General features: G+C 45.5%; 1 protein-coding gene across 4 annotated transcripts in view; it reads left to right on the forward strand.

The window, feature by feature from the left end:
- uso1 (USO1 vesicle transport factor) overlaps positions 1–17,551 on the forward strand; it is a 108,500-nt gene that overhangs the window by 55,055 nt on the left and 35,894 nt on the right. For 2 of the 4 annotated variants that reach the window (XM_070873131.1, XM_070873132.1), the window contains 4 exons: positions 3,544–3,632; positions 5,162–5,316; positions 7,017–7,222; positions 13,836–13,856. In XM_070873131.1, the coding sequence (XP_070729232.1) occupies positions 3,544–3,632; positions 5,162–5,316; positions 7,017–7,222; positions 13,836–13,856 (471 nt within the window). The remainder of the gene's footprint in view (positions 1–3,543; positions 3,633–5,161; positions 5,317–7,016; positions 7,223–13,835; positions 13,857–17,551) is intronic. The other 2 variants (XM_070873133.1, XM_070873134.1) reach the window with 1 other exon arrangement.

Consider the following 17,551-nt stretch of genomic DNA (forward strand, 5'->3'; position numbering starts at 1 on the left):
AAAAAAAAAATCTGTTCCAAACTGAAACTGTTCTAACTGACTAGAACTGGAGAGAATTGCAATTTCTAAGATACTCCATTCTAAACCAGTTGCTACAATAAAACAGGAGCAACTCAAGCCGAAACTTGGCCCCTATGAAAGTAAACTAGCATAAAAATAGGTAGCAAGAGTTTCTATAGGTATATAAAAAGGAAAAGGGTGGCTAAAGTAAAGGTTGATCCCTTAGAGGATGAGACCGGGGAATTAGTAATGGGCAACATGGAGATGGCAGAAACTCTGAACAAATATTTTGTATCAGTCTTTACGGTAGAGGACACTAACAATATTCCGACAGTGGATAGTCTAGGGGCTATAGGGGGGAAGGAACTTAATACAATCACAATCACTAAGGAGGTGGTACTCAGTAAGATAATGGGACTAAAGGCAGATAAATCCCCTGGACCTGATGGCTTGCATCCTAGGTTCTTAAGAGAAGTAGCAGCAGAGATTATGGATGCATTGGTTGTAATTTACCAAAATTCCCTGGATTCTGGGGAGGTCACAGGAGATTGGAAAACTGCAAATGTAACGCCCCTTTTTAAAAAAAAGGAGGCAGACAGAAAGCAGGAAACTATAGACCAGTTAGCCTAACATCTGTGGTTGGGAAAATGTTGGAGTCCATTATTAAAGAAGCAGTAGCAGGATATTTGGAAAAGCAAAATTCGGTCAGGCAGAGTCAGCATGGATTTATGAAGGGGCAGTCACGTTTGACAAATTTTCTGGAGTTCTTTGAGGATGTAACAAACAAGGTGGAAAAAGAGGAACCAGTGGATGTGGTGTATTTGGCCTTCCAGAAGGCATTTGACAAGGTGCCACATAAAAGGTTACTGCACAAAATAAAAGTTCACTGGGTTGGGGGTACTATATTAGTATGGATAGAGGATTGGCTAACTAACAGAAAACAGAGTCGGGATAAATGGTTCATTCTCTGGTTGGCAATCAGTAACTAGTGGGGTGCCGCAGGGATCAGTGCTGGGACCCCAACTATTTACAATCTATATTAATGACTTGGAGGAAGGGACTGAGTGTAACGTAGCCAAGTTTGTTGACGGTACAAAGATGGGAGGAAAAGCAATGTGTGAGAAGGACACAAAAAATCTGCAAAAGGTCATCGACAGGCTAAGTGAGTGGGCAAAAATTTGGCAGATGGAGTATCATGTTGGAAAGTGTGAGGTCTTGCACTTTGGCAGAAAAAAATCAAAGAGCAAGTTATTATTTAAATGGAGAAAGATTGCAAAGTGCCGCAGTACAGCGGGACCTGGGGGTACTTGTGCATGAAACACAAAAGGTTAGTATGCAGGTGTACAGCAAGTGATCAGGAAGGCCAATGGTATCTTGGCCTTTATTGCAAAGGGGATGGAGTATAAAAGCAGGGAAGTCTTGCTACAGTTATACAGGGTATTGGTGAGGCCACACCTGGAATACTGCGTGCAGTTTTGGTTTCCATATTTACGAAAGGATATACTTGCTTTGGAGGCATTTCAGAAAAGGATCACTAGGTTGACTCCAGGGATGAGGAGGTTGACTTATGAGGAAAGGTTGAGTAGGTTGGGCCTCTACTCATTGGAATTCAGAAGAATGAGAGGTGATCTTATCGAAACGGATAAGATTATGAGGGGGCTTGACAAGGTGGATGCAGAGAGGATGTTTCCACTGATGGGGGAGACTAGAACTAGAGGGCATGATCTTAGAATAAGGGGCCGCCCATTTAAAACTGAGATGAGGAGGAATTTCTTCTCAGAGGGTTGTAAATCTGTAAAATTTGCTGCCGCAGAAAGCTGTGGAAGCTGAGACATTGAATAAATTTAAGACAGAAATAGACAGTTGCTTAACCGATAAAGGGTTATGGGGAGCGGGCGGGGAAGTGGAGCTGGGTCCATGATCGGATCAGCCATGATCGTATTAAATGGCGGAGCAGGCTCGAGAGGCCGAATGGCCGACTCCTGCTCCTATTTCTTATGGTCTCCCCCACAAGTGGAAACATCTTCTCTATATCTAGCCCTTCATAATTTTAAAGACCTCTGTCGGGTTACATAAGATTGTGATGCAGGTATAAATTTAAAATATAATGGCGACCTTTCTGAAACTTGCCAGGGTAGGAATAGTTTACCAAAGGTTTGCTAACAAATATTTAACAGCACATCCCTGCGCAGAAACGATGGACCGAATGGCCCCCTTCTGTGTCATAAATTTCTATGATGTTGAATATTACTAACACTAAGGATTATTTGCTGTATGAGCAGAGCGATAAAAAGCTCTAAAATGTGATTTGTCTGGGCAATACTTGAAGCATTAAAAGTACAACATTTTGTTCGTGGTAGAACTGCAATATTCAACATCATCGCAATTAACGGCACAGAAGGAGGCCATTCGGCCCATCGTGTCTGCGCAGGGATGTGCTGTTAAATATATGTGAGTTAACGCTGTTGATGGAAAGTGTAACTTAAAAGTGCAGATGTGTTCCTGAAAGGTTTCCACGGGCAGTGTCAGAAACTCCGAGGGCAATATGGCTGCACATTCCCAGTACTGAGTCAGGACCCAGTCCCAGGCAGATATCGAGAACGGCAAATGTATGTTCTCACCCCGCCTGACCCGAAGACAGGACCGAGATGGGACCAGCTGGGATAATATAGAAACATATAAAATTCTGACGGGTTTGGACAGGTTAGATGCAGGAAGAATGTTCCCGATGTTGAGGAAGTCCAGAACCAGGGGTCACAGTCCAAGGATAAGGGGTAAGCCATTTAGGACCGAGATGAGGAGAAACTTCTTCACCCAGAGAATTGTGAACCTGTGGAATTCTCCACCACAGAGAGTTGTTGATGCCAGTTCGTTGGATATATTCAAGAGGGAGTTAGATATGGCCCTTATGGCTAAAGGGATCAAGGGGTATGGAGAGAAAGCAGGAAAGGGGTACTGAGGTGAATGATCAGCCATGATCTTATTGAATGGTGGTGCAGGCTCGAAGGGCCGAATGGCCTACCCCTGCACCTATTTTCTGTTTTTTTAATCATCTTCAACTTGTTTACAGGGAAGTGAGAGGGAAACAAAAAATGTTGGGTTTGATGGAAAAGGAAGGAGTGCACTTTAAAGTAGAGGCTTGCCTTCTGATTCCAGCCCCGACTAATAAAACTGATACTCTGGCTGCAAGAAATGACTTTGGGCAGTCTCGCTGTTTCCGGTGGCATGGGCCCACAGCAGGGAAACTGCCCTCGGTTAGCATTGTGACAGGCTTGCTCCACGAGAGCACACGAATGCTGGTGGGGTGGGCATGGTCTATTTTGCCATTAAGCTCTTGAGGTTGGAGCTGAATTGCATTGTCGAGTAAGAATGGGTAGAATTTTACTGTGCTGGATGTCGTGGCTCAGTGCTGAGATTGGAAAGTGATCACCTGGATCACTAAATTCACATACAGCCTTTGACAGCCAGATTATTGTTGTGCACATGTGCATTCCTAGTACCCGTGACTGTTGAATTTTACATTTGGCTTTCCTGTTTATGTAGACCATTAACACAGTGTCTGAAGTCATCAGAGGCTCCCAGGTAAACCAGGATTACTTTGCTTCTGTGAATGCACCCTCCAATCCACCAAGGTAAGACAGATATTAGAATAGTTGAAAAGTTTAGCCGTGTGCTCATAGAAACATAGAAATTTACAGCGCAGAAGGAGGCCATTTCAGCCCATCATGTCCGCGCTGGCCGACAAAGAGCCGCATGGCTTTTGGTCAACAGCCCTAAAGGTTACATATAAACCTATGAACAATGATGGAAAGGCAAAGAGCACCCAGCCCAACCAGTCCGCCCCACATAACTGCGACACTCATTATACTGAAACATTCTACACTCCATCCCAATCAGAGCCATGTGACATTTTGTGAAATGTCTAATGCTTCTGCCTTGTAAATATTGATCCCTAATCGGCGTAATGCACATTTTCATGCTCCTGCTACACTGTGATTTTATTAATTGAGTTATACAAAGGAATTGTAAGCATCCCGAGTCTGTAAAATGACTGCAATTTATTGTTCACGTTGCTTCATTCGTATCTACTTCTACTGTACTGAACCTTCCTTCCTGCAGTTTTTAGTTACTGAATACAGTGAAACCTATGTTTAGTGTGACTGAAAATTGCAGCCCCCACTTTAAACATTCACTCCCTCCACCACCGGCACACCGTGGCTGCAGTGTGCACCATCTACAAGATGCACTGCAGCAACTCGCCAAGGCTTCTTCGGCAGCACCTCCCAAACCCGCGACCTCTACCGCCTAGAAGGACAAGGGCAGCAGGCGCATGGGAACACCACCACCTCCACGTTCCCCTCCCAGTCACACACAATCCTGACTTGGAAATATATCGGCCGTTCCTTCATCGTCGCTGGGTCACAATCCTGGAACTCCCTCCCTAACAGCACTGTGGGAGCACCTTCACCACACGGACTGCAGCGGTTCAAGAAGGCAGCTCACCACCACCTTCTCAAGGGGCAATTAGGGATGACCAATAAATGCCGGCCTTGCCAGCGACGCCCACATCCCAGGAACACTCTTTTTTTTAATCCTCTACACATCTGTGCCTGTACTTGTAACCCAGGCATTGGGTTGATTTGCTAAAGTGCTAATGCTAACACTGTGGATGTAGAGTACTGCCCCTTAAGTAAAGTTGATGTATGAACTGAATTCCGATTGGATGCCTTTGTAAGTCAGTATTAATAATAAGGCCTTCCGTTACAAAATGCAGAAGGTATTTTTAAGTCAGGACATGTTAATGAATTACGCTGACTTACTGTAAAATGCACTTTCCTTGCCTACAAATGGCAGTATGATGATATCCCATCGTGATTCTACATTAATTGATGGGATGTGCACAATTTTTAGACATAAATACAAGTTCTGGGTATGCCCTGAGTATTGGGAGAAGTGCCCAGATGATTCACACCTCACTAAAGGAAGAAAAGCAACAATGAGGCCACAGAGGAAGGAGTTATCGAGTGGAGCAGCTTTCTGAGCTAGATGCAGTATTGACTTGTTAAATTTCAACCACGTTCCTGTCACATGTCAGCCTATGCTTGGTGTTGTGTTTTAACATCTCCTTTTCTGAAAATTGCACACTTTTTTTTTGATACAGACCTGCAATTGTAGTGCTTCTGATGTCCATGGTGAATGAAAGACAGCCATTTGTTCTGCGTTGTGCTGTGCTGTACTGTTTCCAGTGCTTCTTGTACAAAAACCAGAAAGGACAGGCAGAGATTGTGGCCACACTTCTGCCAGCAACTATTGATGGTAAGCTCTCCTGTACAGCAACCAGCGTCCAAGATAAAGGAACATAGGAACAGCAGGAGGCCATTCAGCCCCTCGAGGATCAATGAGATCATGGCGGATCTGTGATCTAGCTCCATATACCCGCCTTTGCCCCATATCCCTTACAAATCTATCAATATTAGATTTAAAATGAACAATTGACCCAGCATCAATTGCCGTTTGCAGAAGAGAGTTCCAAACTTCCACCACCCTTTGTGTGTCAAAGTGTTTTTAGACTATGCCCTCTGGTCCCAGACTCCCCAACCAGCAGATATAGTCTCTTTCTATCTTACCCTATCCGTTCCCCTTAATATTTTGAAAACTGTCTAAATTCCAGTGATTGCAAGTCTAGTTTGTGTAATTTAACCCTTGGACTCCAAAGCACCTGAGAAACTTCGATGTCAGTGCAAATACGCACATCTTTGAGGTGAGAGGACAAGTTGCTGAAGCTGTTGCCTTTTGTTTTACAGAAGTGTAGATGGGATCCTAGGTTTTATAAAAAGGGGCATAGAATAAAAAGCAAAGCGGTGATGCTCAGTGGCTAGGCCTCGTAACTTGTGACCAGTCTTGGGTGTCCTTCTTTAGGAAGGATGTCAAGGCCATAGAGTAGGTTTGGAAGAGATACAGTTTGATAATGGGGATGAGCGCCTTTAGTTATGAGGAGAGACCAGAGAAACTGGGGCATCTTCCATTGGAACACACAGGTTCGCAGGACATCCTTTAGAAGCGCTCAAAATAATATGGGGCTTTGCTAATGTAAATGGGCAAAAACTCTTTCCGCTGGTTGGTGAGCAGAGCGTGTAAAGTTGAGTTAAACACCATCAGAGCGAAACTGCGCCAGAGATTAATTACACACAGGATCATTGGGGCACGGGATTCCCGACCTGCAACAGTTACGGAAAACAGGATCCATGTCGGATTTAAAAGGGATCTGCATGATAAACCTACAAGGGGAAAGACCGGGGAATTGGGCTGAGTGGGCCGAATAGCGCTCTCCTGTACTGTGCTGTAAAATAATATCCTGCTTCAAATCGTGAAAAATTACAGGGCAGGAAAAGGCCATTTGGCCCAGTGTGCTGATGTTAGCTGCTCAATTTGACCTACCTACTCTAATCACACTACCATACATGTTCCCTGTAACCTCTTGCATTTTTTCTTATCAAATACTTATCTGGTTTCCTTTTTAAATGTTAGTCTCCCCCTCCCCCTCCCCCTCCCCCTCCCCCTCCCCCTACTCCTGCTCCTATTTCTTATGTTCTTAATAGCATGAGTGAGGTTGTTCTGGGTTTTTTTTTATATAAGGTAACATTGTGTACTTATAATTCAGCAATTGCAGCGTGAGTGTGTCTTGTAGTTCAGCCACACGATGTTGTATCTCTGGCAGTAGAGTTTGATCGAAGTTTGAAGAGATTAAAGCTGTAAAGCCAGTCCAGATAAAGGCTTGAAGACTTTGTGCATTCTGCATTTGTCACAGAATTCTCACCAATGACTCTTAAATCAATACAATTGTGCTTTGTCAGATGTATTATGTGACTGAATAAGTCATTAACATGAAATGTTTGCTAAGGAATACTTCAACCGTCAAAAATAGTGTTCCATTTCTACCTGTCTCTCGCTGCAGTCTGGCGGTTTGGGCATTGTTCCGCTTTGACGAGGCGTTCTGTTTTGCTTTCTTTGTTCAGCCAATTCCATCTCGGCCGGCCAGCTGCTGTGTGGCGGCCTCTTCTCCACCGACTCGCTCTCCAACTGGTGTGCTGCCGTGGCACTCGCACATGCTCTGCAGGATAACTCCATCCAGAAGGAACAACTGCTCAGGGTACAGCTGGCAACCAGTCTGGGGAATCCTCCGGTCTCTCTGCTCCAACAGTGCACCAACATCCTCTCTCAGGTACCAGGCTGTGGAACTTACTGACTGTACTTTGAATTGCGGGCTCGGGAGCGATAGATAGTCCAGGTTTATGTTTGAGTTTCCCCGTGTCGCTGTTCGTCACTGTAGAAAATCCGAATCGCTGTAGAGCAGGGTGTTGGTGCTACACTGTGCTCACTCCCACCGTGTGAATTTACTGCGGGTTCTGTGCACGTTTCTGCTCTCACTAGTGCTCTCACTAGTTGGAAGATTTTTCCGTCTTTCCAAAATGAACCAGGAAAGAAGGCGGTGAAGGTGACATTTGGTGGAAGTGCTCAAAGTCCTGAGGGGTTTTGATAGAGTAAGTAAGGAGAAATTGCAGAAGAGTCGGTAACCAGAGGTCACAGGTTTAAGGTGGTTGGCAAAAAAACTCAGGGGCGACATGAGGAAACGATGTCATGCAGTGAGTTGTTGTGATCGGGAACGCGCTGCCTGAAAGGGCGGTGGGAGCAGATTCAATAGTAACTTTCAAAAGGGAATCGGTTAAAGGGAATCGGGAAACGTTGCAGGGCTATAGGGAGGGAGCAGGGGGAGTGGGACTGATTGGATCGCTCTGTCACAGAGCCAGCATAGGCTCGATGGGCCGAATGGCTTCCTGAGTCGTATGATTCTACCATTCTATGAAGGCACGTGGTTACTGGGGTAAGCAGGATAAACTGTCGGCAGAACATTTTCAAAAGGGAGACTTCCTGTGAGAGGATGAAAGTCACCTGCCGGTGGAATATATTGCTCACAAGTCACCTTTATTGAAGACTTCACTGGTGATAAAGCTGCTGCTGCTCACAGATTTCGGTTTGTTTCATTGAACAATGAGAGTTCAGTGAGTTAGCGATGAGAAGGGCGGGGTTCGGTGAGTTAGCGATGAGCAGGGCTGGGTTTCAGTGAGTTAGCGATGAGAAGAGCGGGGCTTCACTGAGTTAGCGATGAGAAGAGCGGGGCTTCAGTGAGTTAGCGATGACCAGGGTGGGGTTTCAGTGAGTTAGCGATGAGCAGGGCGGGGTTCAGTGAGTTAGCGATGAGAAGGGCGGGGTTCGGTGAGTTAGCAATGAGCAGGACGGGTTTCAGTGAGTTAACGATGAGAAGGGCGGGGTTCGGTGAGTTAGCGATGAGCAGGGCTGGGTTTCAGTGAGTTAACAATGAGCAGGGCGGGGTTCGGTGAGTTAGCGATGAGCAGGGCTGGGTTTCAGTGAGTTAGCGATGAGAAGGGCTGGGTTTCAGTGAGTTAGCGATGAGAAGGGCGGGGTTCGGTGAGTTAGCGATGAGCAGGGCGGGTTTCAGTGAGTTAGCGATGAGAAGGGCGGGGTTCGGTGAGTTAGCGATGAGCAGGGCTGGGTTTCAGTGAGTTAGCGATGAGCAGGGCTGGGTTTCAGTGAGTTAGCGATGAACAGGGCGGGTGTTTCAGCCTCTCGTGAACTTTAGACTTCAAATTATTGTTTGAGAATTGCGATAAAATTCCCCAGTGATTTGAAACTGTAAATAATCTCCATGTGGCTGGTAAGGTGAGGCTTTCGAGGATAGAAACAGCTCATGTCCATCACAATAATGTTACTCTGTGCAATGGTGCCATTTTGGCATCACTGGGTGTGAATTGAAAACTTGCAAAGCCATTGAGCCCAGAGAGATGACTGTGTCATAGAAACATCAAAACATAGAAATTAGGTGCAGGAGCAGGCCATTCGACCCTTCGAGCCTGCACCGCCATTCAATATGATCATGGCTGATCATGAAACTTCAGTACCCCACTCCTGCTTTCTCTCCATACCCCTTGATCCGTTTAGCTGTAAGAGTCACATCTAACTCCCTTTTGAATATATCTAACGAACTGGCCTCAACAACTTTCTGTGGTAGAGTATTCCACAGGTTCACAATTCTCTGGGTGAAAAAGTTTCTCCTCATCTCAGTCCTAAATGACTTACCCCTTATCCTTAGACTGTGACCCCTGGTTCTGGACTTCCCCAACATTGGGAACATTCTTCCCGCATCTAACCTGTCCAATCCCATCAGAATTTTATATGCTTCTATGAGATCCCCTCTCATTCTTCTAAATTCCAGTGAATATAAGCCTAGTCGATCCAGTCTTTCTTCATATGTCAGCCCTACCATCCCGGGAATCAGTCTGGTGAACCTTCGCTGCACTCCCTCAATAGCAAAAGTGTCCTTCCTCAGATTAGGAGACCAAAACTGTACACAATATTCCAGGTGTGGTCTCACCAAGGCCCTGTACAGCTGCAACAAGACCTCCCTGCTCCTATACTCAAATCTTCTTGCTATGAAGGCCAACATGCCATTTGCTTTCTTCACCGCCTGCTATACCTGCATGCCTACCTTCAATGACTGATGTACCATGACACCCAGGTCTTGTTGCACCTCCCCTTTTCCTAATCTGTCACTATTCAGATAATCTGTCTTCCTGTTTTTGCCCCCAAAGTGGATAACCTCACATTTATCCACATTATTACTGCATCTGCCATGTATTTGCCCACTCACCTAACCTGTCCAAGTCACCCTGCAGCCTCTTAGCATCCTCCTCACAGCTCACACTGCCACCCAGTTTAGTGTCAACTGCAAACTTAGAGCTGGAGCTGTGGAGAGTCTGAGGATTAAACCTTTATACTGGAAATGTAAAACATCTTTCTGGGATGAGTGCAGCGGGCATCTTGCTCTTCCATCGGTGGGACCAGAATTCAACCCAAGACCTCTGTACCTCTGTAGTGATAATACCCTGTATATGTAACACACACAACACCGCACTCCACTCTGAACTACAGGAGTGCTCCCCTTAATATATATTTTGTGGTTCTCAAGTGCTATGTTTCTAGAATGAATAGCTTAAACGTCTGTAATCTTTCTGCATAACCCATCCCTTTTAAGACATTTTTACCATATTTTTAGGCCTGTCAATTAATCGTAGTTAACCAGCGCAATTAACATGTTGATTTTTTCGAGGCTTTTGTTTACGTGTTTATTTACGGAAGTTGAGACAAATAGCAAAGATAGATTTAATTAGGAGCTACACAAGTACATGAGGGAGAAAGGAATAGAAGGATATGGTGATGGGGTGAGATGGAGAGGGGTGGGAGGGGGCTGGTGTGGAGCATAAACCCCGGCACGGAGCGGTGGGACATAAACCCCGGCACGGAGCGGTGGGGCATAAACCCCGGCACGGAGCGGTGGGGCCCAATGGTTTGTTTCTGTGCCGTACACTCGATGTAACTCTTAAGTTACGCAGAGAATACTATTTACTAATAGATTTCAGCTGAAGTATTGGAGTTCTATTGTGTTTTGAACGCACTGTAATTAACAATTCTAGGGATGGGCAAAACGAAACGGAGGCTTTGTTTAGCCTTGGTGCTTTCAACGCAGTCCGCGGTGTGCATCCAAAGACCCCAGGGGGTAGAGGTTTACCGGTTTTCCAGGAAAAAGTACTCGTAAGATTTTGTTCCATGTTTAGGAATGAGGGGAAAAATATTATTTTTGCTTTGGTTAATAAAGAACGAACAACTTGGATTTATACAGCGCCTTTCACGACCACCGGATGTCCCAAAGCGCTTTCCAGCCAATGAAGTACCTTTTTTCTTAAAGTGCAGTCACTGTTGTAATGTAGGAAACGTGACAACCAATTTTCACGCAGCAAGCTCCCACAAACAGCAATATGATAACTAGATAATCTGTTTTTAGTGACGTTGATTGAGGGATAAATATTGTCCAGGACACCGGGGATAACTCCCCTGCTCTTCTTCAAAATAGTGCCGAGGGATCTTTTACATCCACCTGAGAGAGCAGACGGGGCCTCGGTTCAATGTCTCATCCAAAAGACGGCACCTCCGACAGTGCGGCGCTCCCTCAGTACTGCCCCTCCGACAGTGCGGCGCTCCCTCAGTACTGCCTCTCCGACACTGCGGTACTCCCTCAGTACTGCCCCTCCGACAGTGCAATGTCCCTCAGTACTGCCCCTCCGACAGTGCAGCGCTCCCTCAGAACTGCCCCTCCGACAGCGCAGCACTCCCTCAGAACTGCCCCCCCGACAGCACGGCACTCCCTCAGAACTGCCCTCCGACAGCACGGCACTCCCTCAGAACTGCCCCTCCGACAGCAAGGCACTCCTTCAGAACTGCCCCTCCGACAGCGCGGCACTCCCTCAGGAGTGGGACTTCGAACCCACAACCTTCTAACTCGGTGGCGAGAGAGCGACCCACTGAGTGGTAAATTACTGGTTAGCAGTAGGACATCTATTTGGAGGTGAGTAAGTTTTGTGGTTATTGCTGCTAGTAATTGAGTAGGAAACAATTGTATTCCAGGTACAGGACTAACTAGGGAAGGGGCATGACGTATTCTCCTGTGCAGGACCTGGAAAAGCCCATTTATTTCCAGACTTAATTACAGGTTAACACAAAGCAAGTGTAGCTCACTGTTCCATCCAAATGAATGATTCTGTCGCCAACAGCAGTTTATAAACGATATCACTGTCCTGTCAACTAAAGATATTTCCTAAATACTCTTTATATTACCTGTTAAATTGCTTGGCTTGCTGTCTGTTACACTAACCATCGAGATACTGCGTTTATTTAACCGGATCGAGGTTTAATTAGTCCGTCGCTATTAAAGCAATTAAATGCATAAATGGGAAAAGTGCCTCGAAGCCCCACACAGAGGAGAAGCTTGAATTGGGAATCTGTAGATATCGGTAAGTGAGACAGTACTGGAAGCTCAAACAATCAGTTGCGTGAAATAAAATCACAGACTGTGAAACCTGAGTCGCTAAAGGTGAGGTGTTCCTGGAAAGTCAGCTCCACAGCCCCACTCACTGGCCACATCTTGTATTGCAGCAAGACCGTGGGGAAATTGAGTGGGAAACAGACACGGGTCTATAACGCCAACGGTTGAAGCAAAAGTGTGGGCAAGTGGCAAGGCAGCAGGAAGTTTGGAAGTGCATTTCTGTCACAATCCTCGGCCACTTAATCTTAGTCAAAACAGAATTATTCCTCCATTTATTCCAATCTATCCAAATGTCTTTGGTTTGCCTCTGTTTAGCTGATTCTGATGTGATTGTGACGCTCTAGCAAGATTACACCACACCCACACGCTAAAGTTCTGACTGTGCACCCAAACATCCGATTAGCTGTTTAATTGCTTCACCACATTGTCTGGATTTTGAAAGTGAAGTTTGCTATCGATACCAGGACTCTCACTGAACCCCCCCCCCCCTGTGTTAATTCTGTTCCATTCAGTCTGTAGTTACAGCCTGTCAGCTTTGAACGAGTGTGTGTTATTTGCCACCCGTTGGTTACATTTAATTTGCCTTGTGTCTGTCTGGTTACAGAACCAATCAGAACCCTTGTGCAAGTCTTCAGTTGGATCTTCTGTCCAGTCGGTCTGCACTCTCAGCAGATTTCACCAGTTTACGGTTTATTTCGGTCATTTCCAGATCATTTCTATAGATGGGAACTAAGAGGAAACTAAACATCGGCCGTTGTGCGGCTGTAATGAGCAGCTCCTGCCCCCCGTGTGACTGACGTTCAATTTCCCCATCAGCCCTACCCCACCCAACACACGTCGGGCACTACCCACTCACAACAGTCTCGCCCTCCTCATACTACAGGCTTGCATCCAGCGACAGGACAAATGTCTCACTGCTGGTGATGTTGGAGGCAGCGGGAACCTCCCAACATGGAGTTTGACACTTGTTGCCGCCAATCCATTGGGTGGTGACTGATGTAAACTGCGCAGCAATGGCTTGTCCTCCTGGGACCTAACTGTCCCCCCCCCCCCACCAGACCAGCACCGCCCCATGTACTTCTCTCCCCGACAGGGAAGGTCTGCAGCCAGACTGGGCAAGCTGTATTCCCGACTGGGTATAACTGTGCACTGTATAAGCCGGCATTCAACAGCAACACAAACCAGTGGATGTATCTCCTGCAGAAACGGCCCAATGATGTCAAAGTGTGCCCTATTTTCTTTACCCAGTTTCCAATCCAGTCCCGTGTTCTTCCCTGGATTCCTGTAGCCTTTAGTTTTACTGTATCTAGAAGCCTTTCATTTGAAAATTTGTCAGTAGTATCCGAATAGTTAAGTAAGCTATAGTGTGGAGGGACATCCCTTTATCTGTACTATCCCCAAGCCACGATCATCCCTAACTCTGCTGCCCGTTTAAGATGGTGCTGTGTCGGAGCCCGCTCACTGCCCCTCAGTGAGTGAGTCACTGTAACACCAAACTGTTCCTCATTCATCATCTGATGGCACAATTATGGGAATGTGGTACCAAGAGGGATGATGTTTGGGCATTAAGACTGAGGCACGATGACAGGGTCTGTGGAACCACATGCAGACCGAGTCCCTGCCTTCAGAAACAGAATTCTCAAATCAGAAACCGCTGGAAATACTCAGCAGGTCAGGCAACACCTGTGGAGAGACAGCAGTCAATCAGTCCATGTTTCAAGTCTATGACCCTCAGGAATAAAACAGTTGTGTATGGATAGATCCTCAAACATCTTTCCAGTTAAATGTTAGGTTTAACATTTTTTTTCAAAAAGTCCTTGAATAAAATGCTGATTTGAAGTATCTTTTATATGATTCATTTTTGCTGTGTGATTTACAGGGAGATAAGATCAACAGACGGGTAAGTTATTTGGCACAGAGAACATTTGCTTGTTGCAGCAGAGTTCTTCCCTCTTGCCTTCATTTAAGCTTTTCTTTAACTGCATTGAGTGATTCAACGCTGTCCTGGGTGTCTGTGTATTTTATGTTTAGGGCGTTGCAGCTGTAACACAGGAGTTTACATTGAGTTCCTCCTGCTGTACGTTAAAGCCGGTGTGGATTGTGGGAAAGAGGATGTCACTGATCTTCATTTCCTCCAGGTGGCGGTGTGCAACAAGGAATCATTTGGGATTTTATTAGTGCCGAAAAAAACACATTCAGGCTTTTTGGATAATGGGTCTATGGGGAAAAGGCTGTCGTGTGGGACTGAATTCTTCGGCAGCACCTCCCAAACCCGCGACCTCTCCCACCTAGAAGGACAAGGGCAGCAGGCGCATGGGAACACCACCACCTCCACGTTCCCCTCCCAGTCACACACCATCCTGACTTGGAAATATATCGGCCGTTCCTTCATCGTCGCTGGGTCACAATCCTGGAACTCCCTCCCTAACAGCACTGTGGGAGCACCTTCACCACACGGACTGCAGCGGTTCAAGAAGGCGGCTCACCACCACCTTCTCAAGGGGCAATTAGGGATGGGCAATAAATGCCGGCCCTGCCAGCGACGCTCACATACAAAGAGCCAGCAGAGGCATGCTGGACCAAATGGCTTCCTCTTGTGCTGTATGACTCTACTCAATGGGTGATGGATATTCTCTCCAACCCCCCCCTCTGCAATACCTCACAGATACATGCGAATATACAATAACCCTGCGTACAGTTCACGTGCATTCAGATATAAACTAGACCTTGATTCTTCGTCAAATTGCAGCTGTCAATCAAACAATCCCGATTAACATCATGTTGGTCCTGTCTCCTCCTTGTCCGCCTCTGTGTGCTCTGCTGCATTCAAGGTGCATCATCTGCCGTCTAACTCGTAGGTTGTTACCAAACCCCAGCGTTTTGCCATTTGCAATTCACAGACTGCCCCCCGAGATACGTGACACCTGGGGCAGTTTGACCACCGGCGGTGGTTGTTGTGGGGAATGGAAGTGGGTTGCACTGGTGTCCCGGAGATTGATGCATGTTGGGGGAACAGCGCTATGCGACCCATCATCTACCTGACGTGCAAGTGCTTGATGCAGGTTAATGCAGCGCAAAATGCTGGGGAATGTTACGCTCCTCCAGCACTAACATCCAATCTGAGCCCAGTTTGGCAGGTATTTTAAGAACACTAGCTTATTCCCCCACCCTATGTCTGGGCTTGCAGTTGTATTTGTAAAATCCTTGTGACTTTCTGTGCAGCATTTTGAAAAGTCTGTGTTTTGCTGTGTGTCAGTAACCCTCGGTGGCTGGATGTCGGTTTGGGTGCGTGTTGCTTGTGGTGCAATCTTCTGAGGAGTGCTGGTTTGCAGATTTTTCGCTGCTTGCATTTGGTAGTCAGCTGAACTTTGCTGCTTCAACTGGCAAGCGTCGTCCTGGTTATACATTCTCGAATCATGGGGAATAAATGGCCGCGCCGCTTCTGATTCACCGCTACCCTCCATTGTGGTATATTCCCATTAAAATTGCAGCAAAGTATGGAGGGGACTTGCTAACGGCGAGAGAAACACCCTCGACAGCTAAACTTAACGAAGCACATCGGTAAACTCACCAGTGCAGGAAAATCTGCACCATGAAATTTAAAGTTTAATGACTGCCAAAAAGATGAAGCTGTTGATATTCAGGGGTTAGAACATAAGTTCAACTTGTGCACCATAAATGTAGTAAGTTTAAGTCATCCTCGATTCCAAGGGATTGCCCAAGAAGAGAGAGAATTCCAGACACACATCTCTTTTTGTAACTGCTGAAGAATACTTGAATGCTCAGCTGCAGACAGAATACAGTCCACTCATAATTCAAACGATCTGGACAGTTTTTTCTCTCAATTGCTCACTTTGCTGCATTAAAATTATGAAATAATTCAAATTGTTTTAGTGCAGAAATGACTTTCAACCTCACCCTAAATGCAATCAACCCCAGTTGATTAAAGAAGCAATTTCCACTATTTCAGAATATTGACATTGAGATATTTCTGTCTGGTATTTTTAAAGTTCTATTGCTTAGTTAAAAAAAATAAAAATGGCTATTTCTTCAAATTGACACCTGATAAAGAGATTGTAGATTTTCTGGCAAAATCCTTTTATTCCCTGCAAGTGTTAAATTCACAGCCGCGGAGGTGGAATTTGTCTGTGCTCGTGGACGCTATAACCATGCAGGTCAGTCTGACTTGTACCAACTAACACTGGGTCAGCTCAGTCACTCAGCAAATGTAAGTTTGCAGAGTAAGCCTGCAGGGCTGGCCAAGGGAGTTTGGAGTATTTGCTTTGTACTTGTCTCTCCAGTATTTAGCAGTGTGTCCTATCTCGATTGATTTCCAGTTTTAGTTATAGGGTTGTCCTTCACTGATTGTACATAGAGAAAATAAGGGGTCGGCCATTTAAGATAGAGATGAGGAGGAATTTCTTCGCTGAGGGTTGTGAATCTGTGGAATTCTCTGCCCCAGAGAGCTGTGGAGGCTGGGTCTCTGAGTATATTCAAGGCTGAGAGAGATAGTATTTTGGACTCTCGGAAAATCAAGGGATAATGCAGGAAAGTGTTGAGATCAATGATCAGCCATGATATTGAATGGCGGAGCAGGCTCAAGGGGCCGTGTAGCCTACTCCAGCTCCTATTATGTTCTTAAATGGGCGCATGTTAGCGAGGGGAAATACACTGTTAAAGAGGTTTGATGGTAATCTGATGTACGTTTATATTTCAGGTTTGTAACAAGTTTGCTTACCTGACTTATGGATTCAAAAATCCATTTATTGTATGAGACCAAGTCCAAATACACACTTTCTTTAACCATCAGACATAGAAATAAAACAAACAATCGTGTGCTCTTTCCCCAGGTAGCGAACCCATGATCCTCCCACTGCTGATTCTCTCAGCAAATTGTGCAGCAAAGCTTAGGATCTTTATAGTGGGATTCTCACAAAACACTGTCAGTAACATCTATGTTGAGCGTTATTTAAAGAGACCCCTGGAAAAGGATATCGTTCCTTCAAACACAACCGATGCCACTTGTTTTCATCCTGTTTAACCATTGTTCCAGATCATGGCTAACTCTTAAATGGCCACAAAACAAGTCACGAATCTTACATCCTGTGTCTCAGCAAATAGTTGAACTGTAGCATCAGCTAAAACAGTTCCCTGACGCATCAAACCCGAGAGCACCCTGGGGATGAACAACTTTAACCATTTCGTTCAGTAACAAGAAACCCAAAACTTCAATCATGTGAGATTAAGCCAAATCCTAATCCTACGTATGTAGGTATATACGACAAAGGCACTTTACAGGTTGCTCCTAATTTTTCACCATTCAAATATTTTAGTTATGTAATTTGAGCCAAATTAGGGGAGGAATTGTCAATTATATCATATTTAAATAAATGTTATTTAGAAGGAGTTCAATATATGTAGTAGTTTGTAGAACCTCCTGGTTCTGAGACTTGTACGGACTTGAAAATCTTTGTATTGACATACAGAAAGAAAGACTTGGATTTCTATAGCGCATTTCACGACCACCGGACGTCTCAAAGTGCTTTGCAGCCAATGAAGTACTTTTGGAGTGTAGTCACTGTTGTAATGTGGCAA

This window comes from Pristiophorus japonicus, chromosome 2, assembly GCF_044704955.1.
Source record: "Pristiophorus japonicus isolate sPriJap1 chromosome 2, sPriJap1.hap1, whole genome shotgun sequence".
In the NCBI taxonomy this organism is placed as follows: domain Eukaryota; kingdom Metazoa; phylum Chordata; class Chondrichthyes; family Pristiophoridae; genus Pristiophorus; species Pristiophorus japonicus.